Source organism: Canis lupus, chromosome 13 (genome assembly GCF_003254725.2).
Source record: "Canis lupus dingo isolate Sandy chromosome 13, ASM325472v2, whole genome shotgun sequence".
Classification (NCBI taxonomy): domain Eukaryota; kingdom Metazoa; phylum Chordata; class Mammalia; order Carnivora; family Canidae; genus Canis; species Canis lupus.
Genome location: NC_064255.1, coordinates 48,251,680 through 48,265,479, shown reverse-complemented (window position 1 = coordinate 48,265,479; position 13,800 = coordinate 48,251,680). Strand labels below are relative to the sequence as shown.

The 13,800-nt window shown below is 36.0% G+C and overlaps 1 protein-coding gene across 1 annotated transcript in view; it reads left to right on the top strand.

The window, feature by feature from the left end:
• The window catches only part of PDCL2 (phosducin like 2), a 29,559-nt gene that overhangs the window by 4,963 nt on the left and 10,796 nt on the right, over nt 1-13,800 (top strand). Inside the window, exons 2-3 of the mRNA XM_025435719.3 lie at nt 390-510; nt 1,056-1,146. Of these exons, the coding sequence (XP_025291504.1) occupies nt 390-510; nt 1,056-1,146 (212 nt within the window). The remainder of the gene's footprint in view (nt 1-389; nt 511-1,055; nt 1,147-13,800) is intronic.

The following is a 13,800-nucleotide window of genomic DNA, read 5'->3' as shown; positions in this document are numbered from 1 at the left end:
TGTTCACCTGGAGGTCTTAAATGCCTATGTAGAAAAATGGAACAGTATTTGTGTGCATGATGTGAATTCTATAGTCATCAGAGAATTTTCCATGATTTATGAGTTTACTTCATTAATATTTGATATATGTGTTCCAAATTGATTTTTTATTAAACATCTCGGTAACTTTGAGGGTAGAGGATGTATCCTATTTATCAAAGTATGTTACCACTAGTGCTGGGAAGTGAGGGAAAAGTAGGCCACTTTGTTCTATTCTTTGAAACTAATTATCTAGTTATCTATAGAGCTCATGAACAATTACGTGGTTGAAAATGCTATTATATATCAGTTTTGCATATACATATTAAAATGCACAGCTATATTAATAGATTTTCTATTTTTTTTCATAGGATCCAAATGAAGATACAGAATGGAATGAAATTTTAAGAGATTTTGGCATTCTTCCTCCAAAAGAAGAACCAAAAGATGAAATTGAAGAAATGGTTTTACGTTTACAGAAAGAAGCAATGGGTACAGTTATGCAGTTAGTGGGCTGGATGAAGGAGATAATGATAGTGAAAATATATTTCATAAACTGAGAGAAAGGATATTAGAAATCCTACCTACACTTTTGAAATGAGGATGCTAATACCTAAAATTTTAAATTCATGTGTCACATGTCACAAGCTGGTTAGTAACAGCTGAAATGTCCTGGTATCTAACCTAGTGAGCCTTTTCTCTACCATATTCCTCTATGCCATAGTTATCTTCCATTTTGATCAGGTATATAATATGTTTTATTTGTCAAGATTTTCAAGCACTTGGGAAATCTGAATTTATGGAGTCTAACTGATGTTCACATCTACTTTAAATGTAACTTGGTAATTCTGTGAACTTGGAGGGAGACTCACTTTAAACAAATCTGAAGCAGTCAGCCACAAAATACAGTTATATATTGGAGAACCTGCAACATTAAAGATATTCTTTATTTCCATTTATCTATATATTGTTTTTTCTATAAAGTAAAAAAAATGGTTTTTAAATAATTCAATTATCTAAAATGTATTTTGTTTTAGTTAAGCCATATGAAAAAATGACTCTTGCACAGTTGAAGGAAGCTGAAGATGAATTTGATGAAGAGGATATGAGAGCTATTGAAATATATAGGTACAGTGATTTATTTGGGCAACTTACGAGTTTTTGAATAGAGAAATAGAATAAATGAATGAAGAATGAAACAAGAAAAAGCCCTATAGATTTTTAAAAGAAAAAAACTAATTTTTAGAACATTTTAGTTATTTTTAAAGATTTTATACATTCGAGAGATTATGAGCAGGGGTGGGGGACAGAGGAAAAGGGAGAAGCAAACTCCCTGCTAAGCAGGGAGCCTGATATGGTACTCAATCCCAGGACCCTGGGTTCATAACCTGAGCCAAAGTCAGAAGCTTAATTGATTGAGCCACCTAGGTGCTCCAAGAACATTTTAGTTCTAGTTTTTGTTTTTAAAGTAACCTCTATACCCAACATGAAGCTTGAACTCACAACCCTGAGATCAAGAGTCACATGGTCTACCAACTGAGCCAGCCAGGTGCCCCATTTAAGAACATTTTAAAACCAATTCACTTTATATAAGATGGAAATTTTTTTCTGGAATATTTTTAACTTTGCTTAAGTAAAAAACTATTCAATAATATACAATAGAACTTCATCAGATTACATTTAAGTAAAGTGGAAAACATCAATAAAAGACCAAAAAAAGCCACAGTTTTCCTTCTAGGATGATGTCTATCCTTTAATAAACAATTAGTTACCAGTCATAAATAAATTATTTTAGAAATTAGAACAGGTGCATATATTTTCCAACTTATCCTGATACTAAAGCCAAATAAAAAAAATTTAAAAACAATGTCATAGAAAAATACCTCTTATGAACATAGGCACAAAATTTTTAAACAAAATATTAGCAAGTTAGGTCCAGCGATTTAAAAAGAAGACATATACATCCTGATCAAGCAGGTTTGGCCCCAAGAATGCTTTGTTTTAACATAAAAATGGAAAAAAAAAAACAACAGGGAATTGAGTTAGAAGCAGCAATAGTCTGGTAGCAATGAGTACACCTAGCTCTTAGCTCTTGGTTTATACATGCTATTCTTTAATAACAGGAACCAGTGTTCCTTGGAAAACTGCTTCATTCTGCAGTATGAGTTGAGAAAGCACAATGTGAGTCTGGAGCATCTTGTACCAGAAAGTAAAGAAGTGCTAAAGAAAAATTGTTTTATAAAGGTATAGGAACCAAACTAAAGACCTGAAAATAGCCAGTGTTAGAACAACTTGAACAACAAAATAAATACTCATAATACTGATATAAATAAATAATACATGAACAAATTCAGAGAAAGTCACACCTCTTCCTCACTGAAAATTCCAATATATAAATGTTAGGTAGAATAAAGAAAAAAGAAAATCACCATCAGGTGTGCCTGGGTGGCTCAGTCAGTTAAGTGTCTACATTCAGCTCAGGTCATGATCCCAGGGTCCTGGGATCTAGCCTTGTATGAGGCTCCCTGCTCAGCAGGGAGTCTGCATCTCCCTCTCCCACTGCCCCTTCCCCTGGCTCATTCTCTCTCTCTCTCCCTCTCTCTCTCTCTCTCTCTCTCTCTCTCTCTCTCTCTCTCACACACACACACACACACATAAATAAAATCTTAAAAAAGAAAAAATCACCATTGGAAGACCAGAATAATAATCCCCCATTGGCCAGCTCTGCTGACAGATGCTGAAATGAGTGGGAAAGTTTAAATAGAAACAGGATATTTTCATAATCTGAAAGTTATCTCCCCCAAAATATTTAGTAATTATAATGGAGGAAATAGTAAGTCTACGATGTAGTTTTGGCAAATCCCATCTTATAGAAGTGACCAAGGTTAACATCACCAATAATTTATATTGACATCAAGTAACTCTTAATATCATGCACTGAGAAAGATATATTACCCACATAATATCCTTGTCGGTAATTCATAACCTCTGTCCAATTATAAAAATACATGAGAAAAACCCAAATTTGAGAGACTTTAGAAAAACAACTGACTAGGTTGACATCAGGAAAGATGGCAAGAGTAGAAAGCACCAGGAATCTATATTTCCACCTAGATAACTATTGTACTGGCAGAGACTGTCTCAAGTGACAGCTTTGGAACTCTGAAGTCGGTTTGAACACTTGCAGCTTCCAAGATAAAGTTTAACAGTAAGTTGTAGTTAGTGTTGATTGATTTCAGTCCTTAGAGTGGTAAGAGCTATACATCCCTTATACCCAGCCCCATGGTAGGCAACTGCTTGGACAGCAGCCTGTGTTTCTGGCACAGCTTGTTGGAGAGTGGACAATAAAGACTTTGTCCTCAATATCAAGGTTCTGTGTTCTGATTATGAATTGTTGCTTCTGAAGGTAGAAGGTAATAGGCACAAAGAGTGGTGTCAACTTTCACTGGCTCAGGTGGCTTCCAGAAGATTTAAAGGAGCTACATCTGTTTGTTTGTTTGTTTGTTTGTTATTTTGGACATTCAAAAACAACCATATAAATGAGGAATTTAGAAAGATTTGGGAAAGATGAAAACTCAGAAAAGACCTGAAACAACTTTAATGCTTTTACCTCAGGCTGATCTCTGATACAGAGACATATAATAATAAAACAATAAAAGAAATCATCAGAGGTGAGGGTCTGATTTCCAGAGTTACCACATTGTAAGAATCCAGTGTTCTTGTCAAAAAAAAAAAAAAAAATCACAAGACATATGGAGGAACAGAAAAGTATGGCCTATTCAAAGAATAAACTAAATAGATACAAAAGACACCTGAGGAAGCCCAGATGTCAGACTTATTAGACAATGACATAGAACCAAAACTAAATTAAAGTTGCTTAAAGAGGGCAGCCCCGGTGGCGCAGCGGTTTAGTGCCGCCTGCAGCCCAGGGCATGATCCTGGAGACCCTGGATCGAGTCCCACATCGGGCTCTCTGTGTAGAGCCTGCTTCTCCCTCTGCCTGTGTCTCTGCCTCTCTCTCTCTCATGAATAAATAAATAAAATCTTAAAAAAAAAATAAAGTTGCTTAAAGAGCTAAAGGAAGACATGGACAAAGACAGGAAAGGATCATATGAACAAAGTGAGAATAGCTATAAAGGGAGATAGAAATTATAAAAAAGAATGAAAAAGATGCTCTGAAACTTAAAAAGTACAATAAAAATTGAAGTGAAATAAAGAGGACTTCAAAAGCAGATTTGAACAAGCTGAAGAAAAAAATCAGCAAATTTGAAAATAAGACAATTGAAATGATTGAATCTGAGGAACAGAAGGATAAAAGAATGAAGAGAAGTGAACAGAGCCTAATTAGCCTTGTGGTACACTAAGTGAGCCAACTTATAAAAATCTCAGTGGAAGAAAAGAGAAAGAAGAGAATATTTGAAGAAATAATGCCTGCAAACTTACCAAATTTAAGGAGAATCATAAATTTATAAATCCAAGATACTCTATGAATTTCAGTACGATAAACTCAAAGAGACCCACACAAAGACACATCATAATCAACTATGAAAAAATAACAGAATCTTGAAATCAGTGAGAGAGAAGTGACTTGCCACATACAAGGAACATTTAATAAAACTATCAATTTCTCATCAGAAACGTTGGAGGCCGGAAGGCAATGAGTTGATATATTTAGAGTTCTGCAAAACAACAGCAATAACACATAAAACTGTCAACTGGGAATTATTCATTTGACAAAAGTATGCTACAAGAATGAAGGAGAAATGAAGACATTCCTAGATAAAAGATAAGTGAATTTGTTCCTACCAGAACTGCCCTAAGAAATTAGCTAAAAGGGTCCTTCCTGCTGAAATTAAAGGGCTCTAGATAGTAACTCAAAGCCTTCTGGTAAAGATAACTACATAAGTAAATATAAAAGAATTGCTCAAATTTTGGTTCTTAATTCTATTTTTTCCAGTATGATTTTTTTTTATTTTTATTTATTTATGATAATCACAGAGAGAGAGAGAGAGAGGCAGAGACATAGGCAGAGGGAGAAGCAGGCTCCATGCACCGGGAGCCTGAAGTGGGATTCGATCCTGGGTCTCCAGGATTGCACCCTGGGCCAAAGGCAGGTGCCAAACCACTGCGCCACCCAGGGATCCCTTTTCTGGTATGATTTAAAAGGCAAGTATATAAAACAACCAACAATTACAAGTTGATGTTAATGAACAGACAATACATAACAATGTAGTCTGTAACAGTAACAGTAAAAAAGAGGAGGGATGGAGGTGTATACCAGCAGAGTGTTTGTGTAGTATTGAAACTAAGTTGGAATTATTCACGGTAGGTCATTATAAGACATTAATTTTAATCCTTAAGGTAACCACTGAGAAAAAACTAAAAGAATACAGAAAAGAAGCAAATTAAAATGGCACATTATAAAAATCAAGTAAATACAAAAAGAAACAGTGATAGAATTGAGGGGAAAATGCACATGAGAAACACAGAAATGAGCTAAATGACAAAAGTAAGTCCTTTATTAGTAATTGCTTTGTCGTGTTGGTCCCAGCCTATTGATAGTGATGCTGTTGGCTAGGAATGCCTGAGGCATTCATCTGGGCCTGTATTATTCATATTTTTTGGCTAGACCAGCCTTGTGGTTCTTATTATTATTTTAGAGTGCACTTAAGCAAAAATCCCATCAGAAAGCAGTAAGGAAAAAGATGTATTACTCATAGGTCCTGGAAAATATGTGGCATGCCTGTGGGCCACAGAGCCAGATCATAGGTAGGGAGAGAGAATGCAGAGCTAGGCCTCTGCCTTTATTAGGATCCAATGGTAGCATGTTTAGGTTTCACAGGTATACTCTTTACTGGCTAATTTAGAGCATAAGAGCTGGAATTAGAGCATGGGAAGGGAAAGCTGGCCACTGAAGCAGTCCAGGTTATCCAAGGTTTTCTGAAAGAGGGCTCTTCATGGGTGGGGGCAGCCTAATTCCTTATCTGGTTGTTTTGCTAGTAGCTGTGTCATACAGCTGGCAATATGTTTTTCAAGATGTATATCTTTTTAAATGGATGCCTCAGCAATCAAAAGCTTAATGTCAGGCACTTACACTACAATTAAAAAGCTTCATGTCAGGCACTTAATATTGCCTAGTTTGAATGTATTTTAAATTAATCCAGTTGATCTCCAATTAAGGGCAGAAATTGGCAAAATGAATACGAAGAAACACAAGCCATGTCCTGAAAACCAAAGAAATCTTGAGAAAGAACAAAGTTGGAGGATTCAAACTTCCTGATATTAAAATGTACTACAAAGTGACAGTAATCAAAGCAATGTGACAGTGACATGAGAATAGACATACAGACCAATAGAATAGAATACAGAGCCTAGAAAGAAACCCTCACATGTATAGTCAAATGATTTTCAACAAGATCCCAAACCCTTTCAATGTTTTCAACAAATGGTACTGGAAAAACTGGATTTCTATATGTAGAAGAATAAAGTTGGACTCCTATCTCATAAACAAAAAATGACTCAAAGTGTATCAAAGACCTAAATGTAAGAACTAAAACTCTAAAGCTTTTTGAAGAAAACATGGAGAGGGGGAATGTCCATGACATTGGAATTGGCAATGATTTCCTGGAAATGACACCAAAAGCATAGGCAACAAAAGAAAAAATAGGAAAATTGGACGGTATCAAAATTTAAATTTTTTGTGCAAAAGGCACTATCAAGAGAGTGAAAAGAAAACCCACGAAATAGGAGAAGATATTTGCAAATTATATATATGATATGGGATTACTAACCAGAATGTATAAAGAATTCCTAGAACTCAACAACAAAAGACAAATAACCCATTAAAAAAACATGCAAAGGACTTGAATTGACATTTCTCCAAAGCAGATATACAAAAGGAAAATAAGTACATGAAAAGATGATCAACTTAATTAATCACTAGGGAAATGCAAATCAAAACCGTGAGATTTCACTTCATTCTTACTAGGGTGGTTATAATAAGACAGACAAGAGTTGATGAGTATGTGGAGAAATTGGAACCCTCATACATTGTTGGTGGGAATGTAAAATGGTGCACTGCTTTGAAAAATAGAATGGAATTTCCTCAAATATGAAACATAGAATTACCATATGATCCAGAAATTACTGTGTGTATATATATGTATATATATACATATATATATATAATATGATATTACTATCATAATAGCCCAAAAAGAACGTGAATGTCCATCAACTAACTGGGTGTTAGATAAACAAAGCGTGGTTCATCTGTACTATGGAATGTTATTCAGCCATGTAAAGAAATGTGGTACTGATACATGCTACATGATTGAACCCTGAAAATAAGTGAAAGCAACCAGTGACAGGCCACATTTTATATGATTCCATTTATATGAACTATCCCAGGATAAGAAAATCCATAGAGACAGAAAGTAGATTAATTAATAGGGCCTATAATGGGGGAATAGGGAATAACTACAGATGGAATTTCTTTAGGGCAGTAAAAATATTCTAGAATTAGGTAGTGATGATGGATGCATGACTTTGTGAATATTTAAAAAATTACTGAACTGTGGGTGCCTGGGTTGCTCAGTTGGTTGAGTATCTGACTCTTGTTTTCTGCTCAGGTCAGGGTCTCAGGGTTGTGGGAGGGAGCCCGGCATCAGGCTCTGCTCTGTGTTCAGCAAGAAGTCTGCTTTTCTCTCTCCTTCCACCCCTCCCCCTGCTCATGCTTTCCCTCTCTCTCTAAAATAAATAAATAACTCTTTTTTAACAAAATCACTGAATTGTATACTTTAAATAGTTGAATTTTATTGCACATGCATGCCTCACTTTCTTGTACTTCACTTTATTGCATTTTGCAGATTTGTATTTTTGACAAATTGGAAGTTTGTAGCAACCCTGTCTTGAGCAAGGTTTGGTGCCATTTTTCTAAAACATTTACTCACTTCAGGACTGTCACATTTTCATAATTCTTGCAATATTTCAAACTTTTTTATTATTAAATTTGTTATCGTGATCTGTGATCAGTGATTAAGACTCCGAAAGCTTGGATGGCGATTAGCATTTTTTAGCAATAAAGTATTTTTTTAAAAGATTTATTTATTTACTTAGAGAGAGAGAGAGAGAGGCAGAGACACAGGCAGAGGGAGAAGCAGGCTCCATGCAGGAAGCCCGATGTGGGACCCGATCCCGGGTCCCCAGGATCACACCCCAGGCTGCAGGAGGCGCCAAACCGCTGCGCCACCGGGGCTGCCCACAATAAAGTATTTTTTATTTGCTATTTATTTTTACCTTATGAAGGTATATATATATATATATTGGGTTTTTTTGACATAATACTATTACACTCAATAGACTACAGTATAGTGTAAACATAACTTATACACAGTGGGAAATCAAAAAATTCCTTTGACTCGCTTTATTGTGATATTCACTTTATTGCAATGGTCTAGAACCAAACTCACAATATCTTTAAGATATGCTAATATATGAGTTATATTACAATTAAAATGTAAAGATCAAGGAGGAGCTGAAATCTTCATATGACCACTCTGGAAAACAGTTTGGCAATTTCTTACAAAGCCACACGTACATTTATTTTTTTATTTTTAAAGATTTTATTTATTTATTCATGAGAGAGAGAGAGAGGCGGAGACACAGACAGAGGGAGAAGCAGGCTTCATGCAGGGAGCCCTACGCGGGACGTGGGACCCTATCCGGGGACTCCAGGATCACGCCCTGGGCCAAAGGCAGGCGTCAAACCACTGAGCCACTCAGGGATCCCCCTACATTTAACATATAAATCAGCAATCACATTCCTGAGGGAATGGAAGATATATGTCAATATAAAGAATTGTACATGAATATTCACAATAGCTAAAAACAAGACAACCTAACAGTCCATCAATATGATGCATGTAAAATAAATGAAAAAGCAAATTGTAGTGTATTCATGAAATGGAATACTATTCTGTAAGAATAGAAAGCAAACTACTGATGGACACAATAACTAGTGAAATTCAAAAGCATTATACTAAATGAAAGAAGCTGAACCAGGAGAATATTTGACATATGATCATATGCATCATTTAAAAATATGATTTTTGATGAAATTATAAATTTCTAAAATTGATTCAAGTGATAGAGAAGCATAAGACAGAAGGTAGACTGCTTCCTAAAATTTGCTTTCTAGCTGATTTTTCTCTATTTTCAAGGCACAGATAATCTCTGTTTTTATAAGGATGGAGAGCTTACTAACTTATTGCATAAAACATTGTTATATTAACTGACAATATAACCCTGATTGTCACAATTAGACAAGGCTCATTCAGAAATGAAGTAAGACTCATGATTCTTAGGTTGGTAGGTCAAAATAACCATCCAACACTTTTAATAAAAAAATTATATTTCTCGTGTGAATTGACTTTATGATAATGCAACCAGCAAAATTCAGACTGTGGGAAATCTTGGACAAACAATCTGGTTTCTTTCAACAAAGAAATTGCTAGGGAAAAAAAGAGATGAAAAGGAATCTGTAGATTAAATGAGATTTAAGAGATATTAACAACATTTGTATAAATCTAATTTGGATCCTCATTTGAACAGACTTTTAAAAATGGAGACAGTACTCAATGCCACTGAACATTTGAAAATGGTTAATTTGGTAAATTTTATGTATGTTTTATGTATTTTAGAATAGGATTATTTGAACAATATCTAAATATATTAAGGAATTATCACTGTTTTAGGTGTGATTGAGCCATGTGAATTAAATGTTTTAAAGCCTTGTCTTTTGGAGCTATGTAATGAAATATTTACAGGTGAAATTACATGATGTCTTATATTTGCCTCAGAATAGCCCTTGAGATGGGAAGTTAATGGGGGTAGAAATGCAAGAGAATTGGCCACATATATATCTGGGGTCTTTTTACCTTTGTATATGTTAATAATATGTGTTCCTGGGAGCAACACCAAGGGGTAATATTCAGTAAATTTGGGTTGGATCTCAGGAATATGCCCATCTGTAGAACCTGCTATACCTAAAGGATTCTCATATAGAATGTCCACATGCCTTAACTTGAAAAACATTGCTTTAGACCAGTTTCACTTTTGAAACATAGATTCCAAAATCTTAAATACCATATTGGCAAATAAAACAGTATATTAAAATAATCGTATATAGTAAATAGAGTTTATTCAAGGAATGCAAAGATTATTCAAGGATAGCAATCCTACTAATGTAATAATTTGTGTCAGCAGAATTTATGGAGGTGATTAATCCTGCTGTAACCAGCAGCTATACAATCTCAGTGGTTTCAGAGTTCCTCATTCACAGGTGGTGCATGTCCTACAGTTCCCCTGAACAAGTCTCCTCTGGGTGATGATTAGGGATCTGGGCTTTTTTCCTCAGGTTCTTTTTGTCATGTCAGAATCCTTTCCCTCCAGGCTTTGAGACTAGGGAGATAGTGTAAGTGATAGCATAGGACATTTCAGGAGTGAGTCACAGAAATGCACATATCACTTTCACTCTTGTTTTATTGGACATAATCCAGGCTCCAGTTAGGCCTAACCTAACTGCAAGGGAAGCTGGCAAATGTAGTTTTCCCGTGAGCCCTGGAAGAGGAAGCACCTAACCAATCTCTGCCACAGAGATTAAAGAGAGGCACTAAATGTGGAAGTTCTCTCATTTGCATATTCCATATCAAAAGTCCAATTCTAATCGCCCCAAATTACAGCATTACTTTCATATTTCTGCTGTCACTTTGGATCTAAGGAAGAAAGGAACCTGTAGCCTTTCAAAAGTTGTGATTAACAAGGAAAAGGTCCATAGTCATCCTGATGGTGGTGACTTAAAGCAAATTCCTCAATTAAAGCCAAAACAAAAAGTTTTAAGACTTTTTTTTTTAAAGCAGTTTTACATTCGTAGAAAAACTGAGTGAAAGGTACAGAGATGTACGTGGGTGTATGAAGGTGTATGAAGGTAGAGCAAGTATATGTAGGTGAATGTGAAATTTTGAAGCAGCTTCTGTAGATTCACATGCAGTTGTAGGAAATAATACAGAGAAATCTTGTATACATTTTATCATTTCTTCCAATGGTACTGTTTTGCAAGATGGTAGTATAATAGCACAACTAAGATGTTGACACTGATAGAAGATACTTATATTATTCAGTTGCCCAGTTTTGCTTCTACTAATGTGTGTGTATATTTAGTTCTATACACTTTAACATTTAAATCATACAATTCAGTGATTTTTAGTATACTCACGGAGTTATGAAACTTTCACTACCATCTAATTCTAGGACATTTTCATCAACCCAAAAGAAATTCTGAACTTGTTAGTGTTCATTCCCCATCCCTCCCTAAAAATATATATATATACACACCAATATACCTCCTGCCCAGCACATTCCTCCCTCCATTATCAACACCTCCCACCAGAGTACTAGATTTACTATAATTGATGAACCCACATCAATACACCATAATCACCCAAAGTCCAGAGTGTACATTACAGTTCATTCTTAGTGTTGTATTTTCTATCAGCTTGGACAAATGTATAATGACATGTATCCATCATTATGGGATCATACAAAGTATTTTCACTGCCCTAAAAATTCTCCATGGTCTGCCTATTTACCAGCCTTCCCCTCCACCCCTCCAACCCCCCACTCCCTCCCCTGTTTACCAATCCCTGGCTACCACTGATATCTTTATTGTCTCCATAGTCTTGCCTTTTCCAGATTGTCATATAGTTGGGGTCACACAGCATGTAGCCTTCTCAAATTGGCTTCTTTGACTTAGTAATATGCATTTAAGATTCCTCTGTGTCTTATCATGGCTTGATAGCTCATTTCTTTTTAGCACTGACTAATAATACAGTATCTGGTTATACTGCAGCGTATCCATTCACTTATTGAAGTACATACATCTTTATTGCTTCCAAGTTTCGGCGATGATAAATAATATTAGAGCTGCTATAAACACCTGTGTGCAGGCTTCTGTGTGGACGCAGTTTTCATTCCTTTGGGTACTTACCTAGGAGCATGATAGCTGGGTCATATGGTGTTTAATTATATTAGAGACCTCCAAACTGTCTTCCAAAAGGTATACATTTTGCATTCCCTCTGGCAATGAATGAGAGTTCCTGTGATTTCACATCCTCTCAATCATTTGATGTCAGTGTTCTGGATTTTGACCCTTTTCATAGATACATAGTCGTCTCTTGTTTCAATTCATATTTCCCTGATGACATAGATGTAGGGCACCTTTTCATATGCTTCTTTGTCATCAATATATTCTTTCGTGGGTTGTCTGTTAAGGTCCTTGGCCCACTTTCAAATCAGGTTTTTTTTTTTTTTATCATTAAGGTTTTAGAGTTCTGTGTATATTTTGGATAATAGTCCTTCATCAGATGTGTCTTCCACAAATATTTTCTTCCAGTTTTTGCAAAGGAGATAGGTCCCAGTAGACAACAGTTGCTGCAGTAGCTTTCTGATCTCCAGTGTAGGTTGATAGTAGGACACAACTGAAACAGTAGTTCCAGATTTCCCAGTTTCTGGATTGCAGCAGAGAAAGCTCTTTCCTTGGCAGGCCAGTTTTCAAGGTTGTTTTTGGAGTCATTCCTGGTAACTCAGCCTAAAGTCTTCATCTTTACATCAAGTGTGTAAAACACTTAATCCCCCAGATTAAGCTTCCTGCTATTTAAAAGTAGCTGGAGGGCTTTCTGTTTTTGTGACTGAATCCTAATAGATATGTTAGGTGAAGACTGCAGGCCATTGAACACTATGTCCCTTTCTATGGCAAAACCAAACCAGATTTCTGTGACTCTTCCTGCCCACTTCCACTGAAATAACAAGGAAAAATGAGGAGGAGAAGGTGCAGGAGTAGAGGAAGAAGTGAAATAGTTGACAGTCACACCATTAAGTAGGTGTGGTACCATCATTGGGACAAAAACTTTTTGACATTTTTGGTAGCTATAGCCAGTGAGATAAAATTGAAGCAATTAATGATAGTGATGCTAAATATTCATTGCAAACAAAATAGAGCTCCCAAAAGATTTTTGGAGTAACCATAAGTTATGGATATCTGGACCGGTAGAGGGAAAATTGAAGGACTTCAGTTTGAAACTTGTGAAAAAAACCTTTGATTTGGATTCCTATTCTTGGCAATTTCCTCTAGGCTTCATTTTGCTTGGTTTACTTTTTATGTAAAGTGAGTGGTTTTACCTAACATGTTTCTAATACATGAAGTAAGGACAGGGTGTTCTAAAATATACCCAGGATTTTGTATTAAATTCAGGTATGGTTATGCCAACAGAATAGGAGATATTTGCCATTTCAAAGATAGTTTATCATTCAGTTCTCAAGAGTAGCTGGCTTGCCCTACAATGCAAGGCCATAGAAGGAAGCACCAGAGTTGGCTAAGAGGCAGAAAAAGTGAGGTGATAGTATGGACATGACTCCTCATTGTGATTTCCAGGGAAAAGGCAAGTTACACAGAGTGAGCAGATTTAGGATTGGCTAGTTTGAATAATTTTGGCAGGCTCTGGACTGTAGGAGCTGTCTCCAGTTGTCTGATTCCTGGCACAGGAATGGTTAGGGAATAGGATTAGTGACTCTGGCCAGTAAAGGAGGTGGTTGAGGAACTGGGCTCTGGATTGGTTGGTTTGCTTTTAAGCAATGTTCTCTGCAGTGGGTATTTGCTATCTTTAGAAATTACCTAGCCCTGGGCAAAGCAGTCTCTCCAGGATTGGCAAGGTCCCAGATGCCAGA